This window comes from Vulpes lagopus, chromosome 5 (genome assembly GCF_018345385.1).
Source record: "Vulpes lagopus strain Blue_001 chromosome 5, ASM1834538v1, whole genome shotgun sequence".
NCBI classification, from domain to species: Eukaryota; Metazoa; Chordata; class Mammalia; order Carnivora; family Canidae; genus Vulpes; species Vulpes lagopus.
Genome location: NC_054828.1, coordinates 62,675,415 through 62,696,618, shown reverse-complemented (window position 1 = coordinate 62,696,618; position 21,204 = coordinate 62,675,415). Strand labels below are relative to the sequence as shown.

The 21,204-nt window shown below is 39.9% G+C and overlaps 1 protein-coding gene across 4 annotated transcripts in view; it reads left to right on the top strand.

Annotated features, from left to right (window-relative positions):
• Positions 1-21,204, top strand: part of SRGAP1 (SLIT-ROBO Rho GTPase activating protein 1) — a 271,551-nt gene that overhangs the window by 202,739 nt on the left and 47,608 nt on the right. For all 4 annotated transcript variants that reach the window (XR_005987824.1, XM_041755347.1, XM_041755346.1 and 1 more), the window contains exons 8-10: positions 291-392; positions 11,734-11,931; positions 12,841-12,925. Coding sequence is in view for 3 of the 4 variants with exons in the window: in XM_041755347.1 (XP_041611281.1) it covers positions 291-392; positions 11,734-11,931; positions 12,841-12,925 (385 nt within the window). In the remaining variant the exon portion in view is untranslated. The remainder of the gene's footprint in view (positions 1-290; positions 393-11,733; positions 11,932-12,840; positions 12,926-21,204) is intronic.

The window sequence follows — 21,204 nt, the reverse complement described above, 5'->3', positions numbered from 1 at the left end:
CATCCGAGCTCCCTATGCAGCCACTGCCCCGTCCTTAGAGCCAAGCTGCCTGCAGCTGCTGCCTTCCCCGTTGTTGTATCCGGGCCACACAGCTGCACCCTCTCCTCTTGCCACTTAGGGAGCAAGTCCGGATTTAAACCTGAAGTTTTGAGGCGGCTATTAAAAATAAATATGGAATTGGGATGTGGAGGGCGATCAGCGTGACTCAGGCAGCAGTTAAGTGGGAGAGCCGTGCCCCTGGAGGTGGCTGGAGGGCCGTGGCATGACTGCGATTTCTGTTTCCCCACCAGGTGTGTCAGGTCAGCGCTCAGCAGCCAGTCCAGGCGGAGCTCATGCTCAGGTACCAGCAGCTGCAGTCCCGGCTGGCCACGCTCAAAATCGAGAATGAGGAGGTGAGCTTGCTTTATGCCCCACAAGAAATCTCATGTGCGCTGGAAGCCGTTTTCGCATGACCTAGGCATGTTTAACATTCCAAATGCAATCTCTCCATCATGCATTTTCAGCTCAGTCATGGTTCCTAAAATACTCCTGGTAAGAGATAAATGCAAAGATTCTGTAGTCAGCCAGAGAGGAGTCCTCTACCAGGGATTCACTGCATACACATGTAGACACACGTTTTAATTTCTAAATTTGTAATTCTTACTGAAACCATTTCCCCTAAATGATCAAGGGCAACGTATGCGTCCAAGAATATACAGCAGTGTGGAAGTAAAATTTGACTGACATGCTCATTTAATCCTGACTTTTGAAAATAGTACTTTTCTTTGCTTTTTTGTATCCTTTAGAGTTCTGGTACTAAGCATGGCATTACTGATATAGTTAGTACAGAAATCGTATTTTAAAATAGTACTTGAATGAGAATAGGAAATTGTTTATTTGCTGATATTAGCAGCTATAGGTGGATAAAACATAAAAGGTGAACTATAAATATATGTTGGGCCAGAAAGCAGTCACGCAGTTTAGCGGCCTGTTTCTGAAATTAATTTAATTGGATCCATGTTCTCCTTAAATAAAGTATGAACCACAGATATTTCTAAGGCTCTCGGTTAGCATTTACAGGAACCCAAATCAAAGTTAGGTTAGGAGGTTTACTTACTGGTCAGTGTTTGCATAGCCTCAGCATCTTGGGGTCTGTATTCCGATGATACTATGAGAAGGCTCTCCCGTCACTTTGAAGCTGTATCTTCATGTGTGTTGGTGGTTGTTTTCCCTCCTATTGGGATATCCCAAACTACGTGGCCCCTATAGCTTGCCATCTCACCCCATCTCAGTGTCCTTATCCCTGAACTAGGATCCTTTATTGGTCTGACTTAAACCATGCATATTTCCGGACCAGCCGTTATGTGCAAGAAATGGGATTCTTGCACCGATTAGCTTAGATGTTGTGCTCATGCATAGGGCCCTTTGACTGACAGCTCCCACATAAATATGTATTTCTAGAAAGAATTCCTGAGAAGAAGGAATGTGGGACAGAAAAAGAAAATAACAGTAATTCACCTTGATGAGACAAATTACCAAAATGCACTTTGATACCCTCCTTTATTTTAATCCCACTGAGATGTTATGAACTACGTGCCCACGTATTTGGTTCTACTAAGAAACAGTGGTGTGTTTCTAGACCAGTAGAGTCTGGTCAAAATCCACTGCAGCTTTCTGGCTTCCATTCTTTCTAGCAGAACCAAACCACCCCTTATTCACACGTGTGTATTTAAGATGCAACTGTGTGACTCAGGCTTCAGTTGCTGTGTCAAGTCCCACAAATGAGCCTTTCCAAAGGAAAGCTATTGCTCTTCTTGAGGTGTTTAAGAGCTTAGGGTTTTGGCAAGGCATCACAAAACACTTGCCTAATGCAGTTTACTGGATCCTAATAGATCTACAGTTTGTACGTCTAGTGACTTCCAATTTTTTTGTGCATGTGTATCCTCCTGCTGTTTTACTTGGAAACAGGCTCTAAACTCTAGGAAAATAATGTGTTATACACAAGGTCAAAACTGGCAGCCCACAGACCTGTTTTGTTTGGCTCCCACACTTTTGGCCTATTAAAAACGAGTGAGTCTGACGACTGTGACCCTGCATTGCCTCATGAAGGGAAGAGCTGGGGTAAAAAATTCCACTTTGCCATTAGTCCTTTGGCTCCCAATTTTTTTATATTGGACTATACCATTTCTGTTGCCTGTCTGGCCCCTGCGGGCCTCTGAGTACACTTATTTGGGCATGATGTAGAGAAGCGCGGGGTCCTTATAAACTAATAATTGTAAGTAATGCTTTCTGAGGGTTAAGGGCATTTATCATAGAAACAAATGAAAAAAAAAAGAAAGAAACAAATGAGTTAGACTGTCCTGATATTTCCAATGAGCCTGACTAGTGGTTTATCATCTATTGGAAATGGGACATACTCACTATCCCAGAATGGGATTCCCAATGAAAGGAAGATTTAAATTGGATTTTTGACACTCGGTAGATTTCCACTGATATAGAAGGAGGAAAAGATGTTTCAGTGCATTTCAAAATGCCCTGGAAGAACCTTGGTTTCCCAGAGCAATTTGGTCATCATCCAGGTTCTCCTTGAGGATAAGCCAAAGGTGGAGTTAAAGTCAGATGACAAAAGACTTTGAGAGCCCGTTTAAGGGGTTTTGACACTATGAGTCAGTTCATTTCAGTACAATAAATATTTGTTCATCAACTTCTACGTTCCACATATTTTGTCAGGTGTGGGGAGTACAGAGATGAATGTCACAGCATCTGGGTTGCACGAGAGCCAGGCTGTAACAAGTCACTTATATAATGTAGAAAATAAGAGCCGTAACTTGGGAACAAAATAGCAATCATTGCTGATTTGGAGTCTTTTATAGCGTTTTCTCTATGATAAATAGGGAATTTGCCTCCCCATCCTCCACTGACAGAGGTCCAAAAATTGACACATTGCTCTCAAGCCAGAACACACAAGTCAAGAAACAAGTATAATTCCCTGCCTCTGCACAAACAGATACATACAGGGACCAAAATTCACTGGAACGAGTTCAGTTAACTAATAATAATTATGACTGCCCAGTGAAAAGATAAAAGTTGGAAGAGAATTTCATCCACGTTTACAAAAACACGGACAGTGCAGCTAAATAGAACATGAACCTTTTCACCAGTTCTTAACTACAAATAATGGATGCTGTTTAAAACTGTAGGAAGCCTTTTTAGAAGGGAATTTCCATGCTAAGAGCTTACAGGCTGTGGACAAATTCTGTTTGCTCTACAGCACTTGATTTTTAAAAATTAGTTGCTGGCATTTAACAATTAGAAGCCTTGAATAAAAATACCTGTGCCCAGTTTCTAAACAGCTACAAAGTCTGATCCATACTAGGCCTGCGTTTCTGCAGGACGATAATAACTGGCTTGAGCTGAGATGCTCCCCTTAGACTCAGAGCATGTGCTTCCCGTTTGCCATGCTCCCCACTCAGCCCACTTGCCTCATTTTCATTACTTCCTTGGCCCTCAAAGATATTTGAGTTTGCAGGCCTGGCCTTAGAACAAAGAGAGCAGTAAGCGTTTGTGAAGTGGCCTCAGAATACTCACACATAGCAAAAGCGGAGTGGAGCTTTGAGAAGGGCGTCATTGAATTCGGGGTGGATACAGATTAATAATGGATTGTTGTCTCCTTACAACTTTACCTTTGCCTATTAGGCCTTTTAAAATGAGCTTTCCATGTCATTACGCTGCACGCTTGCATCACTGGTACCTCAGTGTAATGATTTCAACCCCCTGTTGTCCAGCCAACAAATATTTATTAGTGCCCCCTCTGGGTTGTACACATAGAATAGAGCAGAGCCTGCTGCCCACACAGCTCTATTGCTATTTCTTTGTTTTCTTTTTCCTTAGAAGTGTAACTTTTTTATTCAAAACATTAGTACTTTAAAAAACAAAACAAAAAAAATTAGTACTTTTAAAGACCACACTTTCAAAGCAACCTACATCTAAATAATCATTTATACCTTTCTCACTGTAAATAGTCTCTAGACGTCTTTCAATCTAATGTCACACAGTTTTGCACACCTTCTTCAAGTTTACTTTTAACCTTTATTTCTTCAAGTTCACTTTTAACCTTTGTTACAGGCTAAAGCTACAGATTTTAGCTTGGGAGTCATTCCCTTTGCTTCTTTCTTTCCAAGCTAGCTCTGGATTGATTCCCCATAGTCTGCAGTTCCCTTTTCTTAGAGTTCCTCTTTCCACCCTTTCATCTAGACATGGCTCAAGAGAAGGAGAAGGAATTGTATGAGTAGAGTCATTATGCTTTTCATATTTTTAGTACAGCCTTCATTTTAAGGAGTTTGCCCCCATTTTCAGACCATCTGTCCCAATGTTTGGGCCAGAAAATAGAGTTTCCATAAGCGAGTCACTTCTGAGCCATGACTTATGTGTCATTTATAAAGTGAGTTTCTCTTAAGTTATAGATTTATCCCCCCAAAGGGAATGGAAAAGAGAGAAGCCTGTGATTCCTCAGTTAATTTGCAACACTGTTTAATGAACTGACAGCCCCATATAAATTTTCCTCACTTTACTTAAAATCTTTCACCGACAGTTTACTAGGGAGTAACTCAAAGACTATTCCAAAAATAGATTCCTTACCCAGGGTATTTTCAACCATAATGAACAAGATTTTATGTAAACATTTGAAACAATTTTCATGGCCTGGGTGATTGAGGAAAATAAGAGAGATTTTGGTTATACTGCCTACCTAGGGTGGAACAGTCCCATATCCCCCCAAAACGTCCCATAAAACCACTGACTGCAACACAGTGCCAAGTCATGAAAATCCGTGATCAAACCCTTTGGGGCTATTGTCAGATTATTCTAAGACTTGGTATAAGATGTGGAGCTTGGTAATTACCTAATCATAATTACTATTTTTAATCTTCTCCATAGCTTTAACTTTATTTTTGCTTATCTAACTTGTTTTCTTTCTTATTTAGGTATTTCTTATTGCCTCAAAGCTTCTATTGATGAGGCTTCTACTGAAGCCTAAGTAAAAGATAGCTACCATTTATCCGTCAAATGATAGCACTATCTTGGCCATGATCCTTGAAAACAAGGATCAAATGTCCCTCACGAAAACGCACTTTTTTTTTTGAAAACACTTATTTTTAGAAGCCATGTATGTGATGTGTGTGTGTGTGTGTAGTTTCAAATAAGCTTTAACTCCCCGAAAGAAGAAGCATGATCCAGAAGAATACCAAGCAGAGCGAGGAGAGTTTCTAGAAAGGACTTAAAAATGAGCCACGGGATAGGGCACCCTGGCTGGAATGGCAGAGTCAGGGTGGCTGTCAGCAAGGCTCCCGCTGTTGCTGTGTGCTGAATGTTTCCTTGACATCTGTGGATTTGAAAGGAGGAGGACTTCAACCTCTACCATTCACTCATTGAACCTTTTGGATAAGCCACTGTGGCCCAGGCACTGTGCTAATTAACTAGAGCTAGAAAGCTTAATAAGCGATCTCCAACCTCAAGTTGCTCCCCCGTACGTGGACAGCAGAGCTCTCCCAACAGTGTGGTAGGTGCTGTGAGAAACGGATCTGGCTTCATCCTCCTCATTCCCCAGCACAGCCAAGGTCACTGGCATCTGCACCAGGAATGACGGGCCATGGCAAGATGCTCTGCCTCTGTTCCTGCCTTCCTCTGCCGGCAGTAAATTTCTGTCCCCTTGGCTGGTTAACTATGGCATTAATCCAGTCTCCGTGTGTGTGTGTGTGTGTGTGTGTGTGCGTGCGTGCATGTGTGTCTGCTTTCTTTCTGGTAATTTTTAACACATCTGAAACAATACAGTGCTGTCATTGAAACGCATCCAAGGTCAGTCGTGGCAGGAAGTAAGTAGATAGGTGGTGGAGGGAAGGCGGAGCTGGGGGTCATCCTCACAGATGGATTGATGAGTCTTTTTTTTTTTTAAAGATTTTATTTATTCATGAGAGACACAGAGAGAGAGGCAGAGACATAGGCAGAGGGAGAAACAGGCTCCATGCAAGGAATCAGACATGGGACTCGATCCCGGGACTCTGGAATCATGCCCTGAGCCAAAGGCAGATGCTCAACCGCTGAACCACCCGGGCGTCCCTGGATTGATGAGTCTTAAAGGATGATGAGGCCTGTGTCATGTGCAAGGCACAGTGTCATAAAATAGCGTGTGTGTTAGAGGTCGGATTGTGTTCCTCCAAAACTTCTGTGTTGAAGTACCAACCCCCAGTACTTCAGCATATGACTTTATCTGAAGACAAGAGTCTTCACGCAGGTAATTAAAGCGAGGCCATCAGGGTGGGCCTTAATCCAGTGTCATCAGTGTCCTTATAAAAAGAGAAAATTTGCACACAGAAGCAGAGAAGGCTGCGTGAAGAGCCCCAGAAGCTGATCATCTGCAAGCTAAGAAGGCAGGCCTGGAACAGGTCTTCCCTCGTGGCCCTAGGAGGGGACCGACCCTGCCCACACCTTGCTCCCAGACCTGCAGCAGCCAGACCTGTAGGACGATAACTGGTGGCGCACGAGCCCCCAGCATGTGGTACTTTGTTCCGGCAGCTTTGGGAATCTACTGCAGGTGTTTAGAGAAGACACAACAACGGTTTTGTTTTCTCCAACGATTGTAACGTCCTGTGAGTTAAAAGGCAGAAGAGCCAGTCTCTGGGAGCCCGTGAAAGTCACCTCCTCTGTGTCATTCACTTTGACTCTCATCTCAGAGGCCAGGCCACCTGCACACCCCTCCAGGGCGGTACATTCTTTGGGTTTTCCATAATTCCTTGTCACCCATTCAGCCTCTCCTACCGAAGCTAACTGTGTTTTCCTGCTGCTAATGGGGCGTCATTACAGGCCTCCTATTAGCTGCTTCGTATTTGCCTCATTATATTCCCTCCTTGTGGCTTATTAACATGACTTGTGTGTCAGAAGCTGGTGTTATTCTTCGTCGAGAACATCCCATGGGGTGATATGTAGTCCCAGCCACCGTGTCTGGTGTTTCCTGTCACATCCTTTATTCTTCCTGACAATTCCAGATTTAACCATGACGCTCTTGCTTCAGAGAAGAAAGTGGAGTAAAGGAGGAAAAAAACAGTGTCGTTGACAATGACAGGAACCACACGGCTCCTGCTCGGTCCACAGTCAGTGGACCTGTTACCAGGGGACCTGCTGGGTGTGGATCCTCTCTGGTCCCTGGGCAAATGGTACCGCCTCCAAGACCTACGACAGGAAGTCTGGTGCTGGGAGGATGGTCCACCTCAGAGCCCGCAGTTGGTCCACAGGTAGTGTGTCTGTTACGAGGTGCCTGAATGGGTGTGACACCCACCAGTGTCCTGAAGGGGTTCCTACCCCGTAGGACTGGCTCTGTACCCCAGCCGGAGCAGCTGGCACCAAGACCCAGGTCCACTTTGGGATGCATAGCCAGAACCAAAGCATGCAGGCCTGCCTGCAGGAGCAATAGGTAGGGCTGCTCCATGACTAGGGCTGAGAGGATCTGGAACTACATCACAGGCTGCTACACAGTCCACAGCTAGGAGGCTCAAGTACATGTCCCTCCTTCTGGGGCCATTGACAGGTAGTTCTGGTGATAGGACCAAAGCCAAACAAGGACAGTAACAGTCCCCAGGGGGACACGGCTGTTTCTGGGACAGTAGCCAGGACCACCATTGGCAAGCCTCCCACCTGGGCCCAGACCTACTTTCTCAAATTGGTCCTCCTCAGTCCTGGGCTTTACCAAGGTTTTATCAGTTCTTACCTGGATCCCAGAGCTCCCACAAATACACTTTTGCCCCTGGATGGCCACCAGATTATTGTTGCAATGGGTCAGGAATATGAAGGGGAGACTCCTATTTTGCTGTCTTGCTGATGTCACCTCTGGGGTGATGAGTCTTTTCATTCAGTCTATAAATTATGTAATCATGACTACCTTAAAGTAACCACTTAGAGTATTGTTTATTTTAAAATAACCTTTAACATGCTTTTTTCCATATGCATTGTGCAGATATCCCCAGCAATAATGACTAAGTCTGTTGAATTTCTTTGTGTTTTTGTTTTACTTTATCATGTGATCTCCTTAAGCATGGGAACTAACATTGATTGCCATTACTTCTTCCCTAAATAGTATTTTGTTAATTAAAAGAAAAGAGTAATTGATTTTATTTCTACTTCTTGTAATAGTGGACTGAGTCACTCAGCTGATTATTTCACATTTCACTGTCCTGAACAAGGTGTCTGGCCAAGCCTGAAGTCCATGGCACAGAACCATATGTTCCCAAAAGGAAGAGCATCAAATATTTTGAACAAAAGTAAATCCAGTGATTCTGAACCATTAGTGCCCTGATTAGCTTGGGAAAAAAAAGAGACATTCTTTCTAGAGGACAGTAGTCTCACGCTAGATTTCAAATAACTACCAAAACATCCAGCAAACAGACATCAGATCACAGAGAAATGCCCACAGGAGTTCCAAATATTGAGATTGTCAGAAATGAACTATAAAAGAACTACTTAACTGTGTTTGAGGAGATAAAAGCCAAGCTTATATTTCATAAACAATGAAGTAACAGGTTTGAAAATGTACCACAAAGGGATCCTAAAAGTGAGAACTACAGTGTCCCAAGTTAATAAATTGGTGGACGGTTTTAATATCCGATTCGACACAGCTGAAGAGTGAATTATCAAAGTGGAGGACAAATCAGAAGAAAATAGTCAAAATGCAGTGTGGAAAAACAAAAGGATAGAAAATGCAAAGAGGGGGGTGCTTGGGTGGCTCAGTCAGTGAAGTGTCTGACTTCGACTCACATCATGATCTCAGTGTCTTGGGATCGAGGCCTAAGTTAGGCTCCCCGCTCAGCGGGGAGTCTGTTTGTCCCTCTCCCTCTGCTCTTCCCCTCCAACTCATGTTCACATTCATGCATGCACACTCTCTCTCTTTAAAAAAAATATATTCTATGTATTTATTTATTTATTTGAGAGAGAGCACAAGCAGGGGAGGTGCAGAGGCAGAAGGAGAAGCAGACTTCCAGCTGAGCAGGGAGCCCAACTTGAGGCTTGATCCCAGGACCTGCAGATCATAACCTGAGCTGAAGGCAGATGCTTCACCATCTGAGATGCTCTGGCGCCCCTCTCTATCTTTCAAATAAATAAATTGAAGTCTTAAAAATAAAACAAAAACAAAGAAAAGACAAATAGAAGGGTAGGAGATATGGAGAACACAGTGATGTGTAGCATAGTAATTAAATTCCCAGAAAGGAAAGCAATAGAAAAGGAGACAATATTTGCAGAGATAAAAGCTAAGAATTTATCAAAGTTTATGAAAAATATCACACAATTCACGAAGTCCAAAAACATCCAGGTAAAATATATTTTCAAAATCCTTACATACACACATCATGTAAAACTGCAGAAAACTTTAGGGGCACCTGATTGAGCATCTGCCATCTACTCAGGTCATGATCCTGAGGTCCCGGAATCAGCCTGCATCAGGCTTCCTGCTCAGCAGGGAGTCCACTTCTCCCTCACCCACAGTCCCGTCTCCCTGCTTGTGCGGTCTCTCTCTCTCTCTCAAATAAGTAAAATTTTTTAAAAATGTAGAAAGCAGCTGGAGAAGGAAGCAAAGTAGCAATAGACTCATAGAAAACTTCTCATTCAACAGGAACATAGAAGCAAGAAAATAGTGTTCAGTGTATTGAAAGAAAATAAACTGCCAACCAGGAAGAAATAACTTTCATAAATGAAAGTGAAATAAAAGACATTTTCAAGTCAATAAAAAGCAGAGTTCACCACCAGCAGACTCATGCTAAAAGGAATTTCTAAAGGCAGAGAATTAGTCTTAACAGTATAAGGAAATGAGGTCAAATAACGTAATATATGGATAAAGCTGAATGAATATTGACTATAACAACTGATGTATTTAAATATGTTAATACTTACATATGTATTCTATTATAATACATTATAAAAACAGCATATAAATAAGGAGAAGTGAATGAAGTTAAGATGCTCTAAATTCTGTACCTCAGGAAAAGGATAAAGCTATCGATTTACACTAGACTTTGATAAGCAAAGGTAGTATGTGGCCTAATTGTGCAAGATAAATGTAGACGATAAATTAAAAAGCTCCTAGAAGATAATAGAAGAATATCTTTATGGCTCCGAGATAGGAAAATATTTCTTAAGTAGGACACAAAAAGTACTAATCATAAAGGAAAGGATTGGTAAATTGATTACATTAAAATTAGAGGCAGTTCATCTAGATACTAGAGTGACAAGCTGGAGCAGAGTGGGAAAAGATACTTGCAACACAAAAACTAACAGAAGACTCCTAGCTGTATCTACAAAAAAGTAAGAAAAATACTTATAAACCAGTAGAAACGTCGGGCTCCCTGCATGGAGCCTGCTTCTCCCTCTGCCTGTGTCTCTGCCTCTCTCTCTCTGTGTCTATGAATAAATAAATAAAATCTTTAAAAAAAAATAAATAAACCAGTAGAAAATTGAGCAAGAGATTTGAACAAAGCATTTACAAGAGAGGAAATCCAAATTATCTTAAACATATTATAATAAGCTCAATCTCAGGCATCAAAGAAATGCATATTAAAACCACAATAAAATAAATAAATAAAAAATAAAACCACAATAAGGGGGTATCCCTGGGTGGCTCAGCGGTTTAGTGCCTGCCTTTGGCCCAGGGTATGGTCCTGGGGTCCCAGGATCAGGTCCTGTGTCAGGCTCCCAGCATGGGGCCTGCTTCTCCCTCTGCCTGTGTCTCTGCCTCTCTCTCTCTATCATGAATAAATAAATAAAATATTTTTTAAAATAAATAAATAAAACCACAATAAGATACCACTATACACCCAACACAATGGTTTACATTTTTAAAAACTGATAATGCCAACTCTTGATGTAGAGTAACAGGATCTCTTCTTATCGCGCTGGTGCAAATACAAATCAGAACAAAATTTTGGAAAACAGTTGGGTGAACCGCATAAGCAATTCTGCTCTGGTATGCTAGACGTGGAGTCATAGCAGTCGTAGTCTCAGTGGCCCAAAACTAGAAGTTAGTCATCTATCAATAGAAAAGAGGATGAATTACGATGTGTTCCTATAATGAATATTCAGCATTCAGCAATGAAATCCTATACTCCAAAGAAATGAATAAATCTTACTACATAAAGTCGAACAACAGAAGCAAGACAAAAATCATACACGCTCTAGGATTCCATGTATATGACGTACAAAAAAGGCTAGAACTGATACATGACGTTAGAAATCAGGATAAGGGCTACCTTTGGGCAGGAGGAAGGGGTGTGGTCGTTGGGAGAAGCATGAGGATATTCGTAATGTGCTATTTTTGTTGATCTGAGTGGTGGTTACATAAGTGTGTTCAGTGTCATCAAGAAGCGATGCACTTATGGTGTGTGGCGTGTGTATTTTGTGTGTGTGGTTTCACTCTTGATTTTATTTTTTTTATTTTATTCACTCTTGATTTTAAAAGATTACTTTAAAAGATGTAATTGAGAGAGCACCCGGTGATACATGAGATTTGTAAGGATTCAAATACACAGTAATGTCCTCTTGAGGATGATTTTGAAGAGAGCCTCTGTACATTGGCGATCGTAGTGTTGTGTACCCGTCCCTCTCTCCTCTCCTGGGGCAGGGCCTGTGTCTTCATCTCCGCCTGACTGAGTAGATTCTCACCAAGTGTGGGATTCATGAAATTAGGTAGTAACATGAGAAATGTGTTCCTGTCCCCAGGTTAAGAAAACGACCGAAGCCACCTTGCAGACCATACAGGATATGGTCACCATCGAGGACTACGATGTCTCTGAATGCTTCCAGCACAGCCGGTCCACAGAGTCTGTGAAATCCACTGTCTCGGAGACCTACCTAAGTAAGCCCAGTATCGCCAAGAGGAGAGCAAACCAGCAGGAGACAGAGCAGTTCTACTTTATGGTGAGTGTACTGCTTCCCATGCACTCTTGGGGCTCGGGTCTGGGCTCCCCAAACACAGCTGCTAGAGTTGGGTTGGAATCAACTGGGGTTCTTTATTAAAATGTGGACTCCTGGGACCCCTGGGAGGCTCAGTGGTTGAGCATCTGCCTTCGGCTCAAGTCATGACCCCGGGGTCCTGGGATCGAGTCCCATGTCGGGCTCCCTGCATGGAGCCTGCTTCTCCCTCTGCCTGTGTCTCTGCCCCTCCCCCTCTGTGTCTCTCATGAATAAATAAGTAAAATCATTTTTTAAAAAATTACAGAGTATGAACTCCTATCTGCCCTTGGAGTTCCCAATTCTGTTGCTCTGGATAGGATTTAGGAGTTAGTACTTTTTTAAAAAATTCCTCAGATGATGCCAATTACACAGATTTAAAGAAGACTGCTCTGAAACTACTTTTATTTTTTTTTTTTGAAACTACTTTTAAATGTTAACACACATACACATCACCAGGAGAGCTTGTTAACATGCAGGTTCTGATTTCCATAGGTCTGGGGAAGGAGGCACCTGCGAGTCTGCATCCCCGCTGGGCTGCACTCAGACTGCATGGCATCAGACTGCACTCGCAGGAGCAGGATCCTAGGCTCCAGCAGAGAAAAGTGGCTGGAGTTTAGATATCCCGTGGGAAGTTCCTTGACATGAAATATATATTTTTTAACTTAAGAATGAATCTTGGGGCCCCTGGGTGGCTCAGTGGTTGAGCATCTGCCTTCAGCTCAAGTCATGATCCTGGGGTCCCGGGATCGAGTCCCACATCGGGCTCCCCACAGGGAGCCTGCTTCTCCCTCTGCCTGTGCCTCTGCCTCTCTCTCTGTGTCTCTTGTGAATAAATAAAATCTTTAAAATAAGAATGAATCTTTCCTTTTGCAGAAACTCAGAGAATATTTGGAAGGCAGTAATCTCATCACAAAACTCCAAGCCAAACATGACTTATTGCAGAGGACCCTTGGAGAAGGTCAGTTGCCAGAACTAGATGGGGAGGTGACATGGGTTACGTGTTGTGTCATGTAGCTAATTCTGTAAAGAATGCGCGTTGTGGATTTGTGTTTTAAGAAGCAGAGGGCAAAAAAAAAAAAAAATAAAATAAAAAAATAAAAAAAAAAAAAAAAAAAAAAAGAAGCAGAGGGCACTGCCTGTTTAGACTGGGCTTTTGCTGTCACCGTAATAATCTAGTTTTCCCTATAATTGTTTTCTTTGTAAGCTTGGTGCTAACCTTGAGGAATAGTGAAATCTAAGGAGGGCTGCAAAGCCAACACAGCGCTCCTGAGGAACGCTCTGCCCAGCCCAGTGCTCCTAACACCTGGTGCCTCTGATGGTAGAAAACTGGGCAGAGCTGCACCTGCTCCCACCTGCTGACCACCCAGCCTCTTCGTCCTTACCCTCTGGGACTCGTCCACCCTTCCAGCTCCGCCCCATTTGTTTTAGCGGGGGGGTACTGTTTACTCTCTCATCTGATGCCTTCCTGGACTCCTAGAAACCAGTTAGACCAGTTGGGGAGACTTTTTTTTTTTTTCCCTTTCCTTACCCACTGTTTTTACTTGAGAAATTATCTAATGAAGTTAACTACTATAGCTAATAATAATAATAACAAAAAGAAGAATAGCTGCCACATCTATAGGGCTTTCTCTGGACTAGGCATCGTTCTGAACTATTTATTGAACTGGGCTATCACCTTCCCCATTTTTACAAATGAGAAAACTAATGGAGAAAAAAGGCTTATAGGCAAAAGGGACTGTGTCAATATTAGTTTCTCCTTTCATCTTCTTGAAATTTAAAAGGAAAAAATAAATACAAGGAAAGCCCCTTTTTTAAGGGCCTCATAGGCTGTAACTTCATCCTTTATTCACACTAGATCTTGCCAGAAGTTATAGAAAGTGAAAGAGAATATGGATGGGAGTGGGAAATGAGAGGACTGAGGTGTGTAACTCAGGCCAAAAAGAGATTGCTGCTCTTTGACCTAAACTCTTGCCCCCTACCATTCTAGAACCTTCCTACTGACAAGATGGTTTTTTCATCCCCTTATCTCCTGGTTTCCTCCAAAGGACACACTATCCTCAGGGAATGAGCACTTGGAGAAAGGTCATCATGACCTAAGGCTCCATGTATTTCAGTTAGGATGCCAGATTCTAAGATAAAAGGCTGATTTCACTTAGAAAAAAATTAATATTTAAACTACTAGAAAGTTGTCTTCAAAAATAAGATAACCAAACAAAACGTGTGAACTTTCATTAAGCTTTGAATTTGCAAAAAAGCAAATTCAAAAAAATTCGAATTAGCAAACTTGCTGATTCAAAAACACAAAAGTTACAAAAGACATTTTAAGGACAATTAGGGAAATTTAAACGTAGACAGACTATATATTAAGTGACGTTATTGAATTAATGTTAATTTTCTAAGACATGACAGTGGTGTTATGATTATGAAGGAGAAGATTCTTAATCTTTTTTTTTAATTCGTAAGAAATATTTGCTCAGTATCATAAATAACTTCTGCCAGTTACTTTCAAATGATTCAGGAGAAAAGATACAGAAGCGAAGGGGGCGGGAGGGGGGAAGAAGGAAATAAGGCCAATGTGGCAAAATGTTAACAGTTAGGAAATCTCAGTGAAGGGTACATGAATGTGCCCTGTACAAGGCTCTCAACTCTTCTATAACGGAGGTTGCAACTTTTTTTAAGAAGCTCTTTTCCTTATTTTTTTTCCTTATTTTTTTCTTTTTTCTTCTTTGAATAGTTGTCTTATTGTAGCAATCCTGTCCCAATTTTTTTTCTTGTTTCCTCCATAGTATCATATAAGATCGTTTTTTCCACCTGCCACAAAAGGCCTGATATTTCAGCGATGCCCCCAAGGTCAGTGGCCGGTCCCAAAGCATAAATTATCGCTAAGTGTGGATGGATGCTTACAGGCATCTTCCCTGCAGGACAGCATCCCACTTTAGAAATTGTGAGCTGGAGGGAATGAAGTAGTGGGTGAATTCATTCTTGGCATGTGTGCAGACACATGTGTTAATTCACTTGGGGTCACAATCTGAAACTTTTATGATGCTCATTCTACATAGATTCCCTAATGCCTCCTGGAGAGAAAGCCCCAGCAGTTCCTATTATTTTTCATGCCATTATTGGATAGGGCTGTATTTTAGCCAACTTACTGAATCCTTTTGCCAGACCCCATCGTTAGCCCCTGTGCTGTGCAAAGCTGTATCGTACCTTGTGAACTCTGAGCCCAGATTTCTTTAACTTGGAGTTTCTCTCAATAGGTTTCAGTATCTTAGTGACACAAGCTGTGTTCAGGTGCACCAGGCCTTCACCAGATTGGATTGACTTAGGAACTTGGTGATCCTCGTCCGATGGCATCAGACACCCTAGCCTTTGCCCACTTGTTGCAGGCCTCTGTGCCCCTTGGCCCCACCCCACACATGGGCTTGGCAGCACACCACATGTTGGTCGCTGCCCAGGCTTAATCCTGGCAGCTTTGCCCAGAGAAAGGCTGAGCTTGCCCCACCTTTCAGCTCCACCATGTGAGCCTGCTAGCTTTCCATGCAAGCCCTGTTCGAGGTAATAGGTTTTTACCAATGGAGACAAGGAGAGTTAATGGTGCCTGTCCCACAGTGAGATGATCCAATGGCGAGTCCTGATGAAGGAATCCAAGTTTGGGTTTGGGGAAATCAGGTTAGTAGCAGAGGATTAGATGGTGTGTTTGGGGACAGTCCTGGCTTTTCATACAGAAATCATATCTCTGAAATAGACTAGACTCACTGCTGCAAAAACTGCCTTCATAGTAAAACAAATAGAGCCTAACCCAGGGATTTAGCAGTTGATCTTACACAGCTGAAACTGTAACTACAGACATGTGTTTGGCCTGCCTTACTGCCTGCTTTTGGCAGCCTACCAGAGGCCCAGTAAGTCCTTTGATTTACAACATTGTGAAGCAACTAGATTGGACTCTTAAAGGTGCACTGTCAAAATTCAGAATTCCAAATCTTTGAAAACTGTTGAAATACAAAGAAACACATAATGGGCTGTTAAGACCAAAGTCACCACCTTCTTCATCATCCTTCAGCAACGCCATTAAATCCTCTTGTGATGTCATTTGTTTTCAATTTGGAGACGTTACATCAACCCAGTACATGAGATATACATCCGTAAACCTGAGGCACTGAAATTGTTTCTTTTTCTTTTAATAATGAGCTCTCGTGTTCACACTGGCCCCTTTGTGTGCAACGTTGGAGTTAAGAGGGGGTGTGTAAATATCAGTGCCATTTTCGCTAAATACAGAAAATTTGACACTGGAAGCCAAGTCCCATGTTAGATTGTTTCTAGACCTGGGCATAAGGTTTCTGACAAAGGAATTAAATGGATTATCCTCATTCAATCCATGTCTGTCTTTGAGTAGAAGTACAAACATACTTGGAAAAGAGAAGCTGATTGTGAATAATTATGTTTTTTAGAAAAGCAGTGTATTCTTAAGGAAGAAAAAGGACCGTAAAGGAATGCCAGGAGTCCTTATCGGACATTCACGAGGGATCCAATTCTGGGTGCCTCCGTTCGGTTTGAGCTGTGCACATTTTAAATATTTCATCTAGTTGGGACTTTTTAAATCTCAAATTGCCACCAAACTGTTTTGGTTTTCCCTTTTAGTCTGTGGTGATAAAATACATTTGAGTGTGAAAAATAATCCACTTCTGAATTCTCAGGTGAAATGATTGGAGTAGTCAAAGTAGGTGTTTGTAGCAAGAACAGGATAGTCATGGGTAATTTTTTGCCTCCAAATGGCTTATATTGTGTGTGTCGCGGGGGGGTGGTGGCAGTAAAGGAAGAAATTGTTGTCTTTAATAATTAAATAGCCTTCCAAAGAAAGTGATTGAAATCTAATCCTCAAACCACTGGAAGCTTTCACATTTCTCTGGGAAGCAGAATCTTCTAAGCTTGTGTGTTATTGATCTATTAATGATGATACTGATTAAAAAATAAAACCTCATTCATCAATTGAGGCGCACTCAGTACTATTAGCTGAACAAAACAATGGATGTGCTGGTGGCAGTTACACTATGAATGATTGTTCTTGTGAAGCTTGCTCTTGGTTCATTAATCAAAATGTATCTTTTATAGGTTTTTAATTTTTTATCCCATACTATTAACCATGGATGGATGGAGCAAAATGATTTTAAGCCATTTAGTATATGATCTTTTTCTAAATCTAGAGGCTTTTTGCTTGGGATATTTTCACAAAAGTAGCTGAATTTCAAGGTTATATAAAACATTTCATTTGTAAGGAGTTATTAGTGACTTTGTCATTGAATCACTTGAAAGTGATTAACCTCAGTTATCCAATTTAATTTTGTAGACATTCTAAATTTTTATTTTTAGTTCATTTTTATTTTTTTAAGATTTTTTTTTAATCTCTATAACCGACGTGAGGCTCAAATTTACAACCCCTAGATCAAGAGTGGCACACTCTACTGACAAAGCCAGCCAGGCATCCCAATACTTGAAAATTTTAACTTACTGTGTATTATATAATTTAGTACATCTTTAGTATTTTGTATTTGACTTTAGCCATATGGGGGACACAAAAGCATAAGCCATAATCCCTTCCTTTCTTTTAGGATCTTTTGAAGTATTTGCTAGGGAATAAGACTTATATTTTTACAGTATATTACTTGGGAGCTCAAGTCTAGAATTAAAACAAACTTGATCAAAATAATACCAACATTTTTCACAGAACTAGAACAAACAATCCTAAAATTTGCATGGACCCAGGAAAGACCCCAAATAGCTAATGTAATGTTAAAAAAGAAAAGAAAAGTGAGAGGCATCACAATGCCTGATTTCAAGCTGTATTACAAAGCTGTGATCATCAAGACAGTGTGGTACTGGCACAAAAACAGACACATAGATCATGGGAACAGAATAGAGAACCCAGAAATGGGCACTCAACTCTATGGTCAGTTGACAAAGCAGGAAAGAATATAAAATGGAAAAAGTCTCTTCAAAAAATGGGAAAATTGGACAGCCACATGCAGAAGAATGAAACTGGACCACTTTCTTACACCATACACAAAAATAAATTCAAAATGCATGAAAGACCTAAATGTAAAACAGGAAACAATGAAAATCCCAGAGGACAATGCAGGCTGCAACCTCTTTGACCCTGGCCACAGCAGCTTCTTGCTGGACACATCTTCAGAAGCAAGGGAAACAAAAGTAAAAATGAACTATTGGGACTTCATCAAGATAAAAAGCTTCGGTACACTGAAGGAAGTAATCAACAAAACTAAAAGACAACCCCATGGATTGGGAGAAGATATTTGCAAATGACATATCAGATAAAGGGCTAGTATCCAGAACCCATAAAGAACTCATCAAAATCAACACCCCAGGGACACTTGGACCTGCCTCAGCTCAGGTCATGATCCCAAGGTCCTGGGACTGAGTCCTGCATCAGGCTCCCTGCACGGAGCCTGCTTCTCCCTCTGCCTGTGTCTCTGCCTTTCTCTGTGTGTCTCTCATGAATAAATAAATTAGAAAAAAATCCCAAAAATAAATAATCCAGTTAAGAAATGGGCAGAAGACATGAACAGATATTTCTCCAAAAAAGACATATAAATGGCTAATAGACACAAGAAAAAAATGCTCAACATCACCCATCATTGGGGAAATACAAATCAGAACCCCAATGAGATACCACCTCACACCAGTGAGAATGGCCAGGATGCAGAGAAAGGGGAACCCTTCTGCACTATTGGTGGGAATACAAACTGGTGCAGCCACTCTGTGTAGAGGTTACTCAAAAAGTTAAAAATAGAACTGCCCAATGACCCAGCAATTGAACTACTGGATTTACCCAAAGGATACAAAAATGTTGATTCAAAGAGGCACATGCACCCCGGTGTTTATGGCAGCATTATCAGCAATAGCCAAATTATGGAAGGAGCCCGTATGTCCACCAACTAACGAATGAGTAAAAAAAGATGTGGTATATATAAATGCAATGAAATATTACTCAGCCACCAAAAAAGAATGAAAACCTGCCACTTGCAACAATGTGGATGGACCTAGAAGGTATTATGCTAAGCAAAATAAGACAAATACCATATGATTTCACTTATATGTGGAATTGAAGAAACAGATAAATACAGGGCAAGGGAAGGAAAAATAAGATAAAAACAGAGAGGGAGACAAACCATAAGAGACTCTTAACTAGAGAGAACAAACTGAGGGTTGCTAGATGGGAGGTGGGCAGGAATGGGCTAAATGGGTGATGGACATCAAGGAGGGCACTTGTTGGGATGAGCACTAGGTGTTAGTTGTAAATGATTAGTCACTAAATTTTACTCCTGAAACATTAGCACCATATGTTAACTAACCTGAATTTAAATTAAAAAAAAAATTTTAAAGATTCAGATATGTATGAGGGAAAAAAGTAAACCTTGACCCTAGGGCCAGACACATATACTAACAGCATGACCTTGAGTAAATCGCTTGCTTCCTATATGCTCATTCTCTTCCATAAAACAAAAATAACAGTACCTGCTTCATAAGGTTTTGTGAAAATTATGAGTTGATGTATAGAAAGTACTTAGAACAGTGTCTTAATAAGTATTGGACATCATTGCTATTTTTATTGTTGTTAGTAATATATTTTACGTCACTTTTCTATGGTAGTAAAGTCAACCTTTTGCTTATTCTCCCAACTTACCCTGTGTAATCTCAGCTAGGTCTTGTGCCCCAGAACAACCTAGATGGTGGTAACTCTCAAATCTTAATCTCCAGCCCTGTCTACCCTGTACAGCCAGCTTCCTGCTGAAGGGTATCCCAGAAGACGCCACTTTATAGTAGATCGTCTCTCCCCCTTATGAATAGCTAGAGATTATTCTGGAGTTCTCTGTCCACCTTCTCCTTTTTCTCATCCCCCAAAATAGCAAAAGGCCAGCAGAAGGAAGGGAGCTAGAGTTAAATGACAGATAGAACTGGGTAGCAGGGGGTGGGGGCCGGGGGGAAAACAGATTCCTCTCCTTTCTTCCCACCCCCTCTCCAAGTCATGGCCCAGAACTGATTCTAGTGGCCTGAATCTGGGTTGAGGAAGGTATTCTTTAATATTAACTATCATCCCCCATTCAATAAACAGAATATTAGTCAAATCCTTTGTTCTTCAAAAGTAAATAATAGAGTAAAAGATTACATATTACATATATTACATATTACATATATTACATATTACATATATTACATATTACATATATTACATATTACATATATTACATATTACATATATTATATGATATATATTACATATATTACATATTACATATATTACATATTACATATATTATATGATATATATTACATATATAATATGTATATGTATGTATATACTATATATGTGATATATATTATATATACTATTTATTATTACATATAAAATATAAATATATATAACATATATTTATTATGTATAAAATATAAACATATAACAAATATATAAATATATATAACATATATTTATTATGTATAAAATATAAACATATAACAAATATATAAATATATATAACATATATTATATGATATATATTACATATATTACATATTACATATATTACATATTACATATATTACATATTACATATATTATATGATATATATTACATATATTACATATTACATATATTACATATTACATAAAATAAATAAATAAATAAATAATTTAAAAAAAGAAACCCACAACTTTAAAAGAAAAAAAAAAAGAAAAAACACAGAGCCAATGTTTAAAACAAGTCAAGAAAAAAAAATGATAATAAAATATGAAAAAATAAAACAAGTCAAGAAGCCCAAAAAATTTATATATTTATGTTATATATATTTATATATTTTTATATATTTTTATGTTATATATATTTATATTTTATATATAATAAATATAATATGATATATATTACATATATTATATGATATATATTACATATATTACATATTACATATATTACATATTACATATATTACATATTACATATATTATATGATATATATTACATATATTACATATTACATATATTACATATTACATATATTACATATTACATATATTACATATTACATATATTATATGATATATATTACATATATTATATGATATATATTACATATATTACATATTACATATATTACATATTACATATATTACATATTACATATATTATATGATATATATTACATATATTACATATTACATATATTACA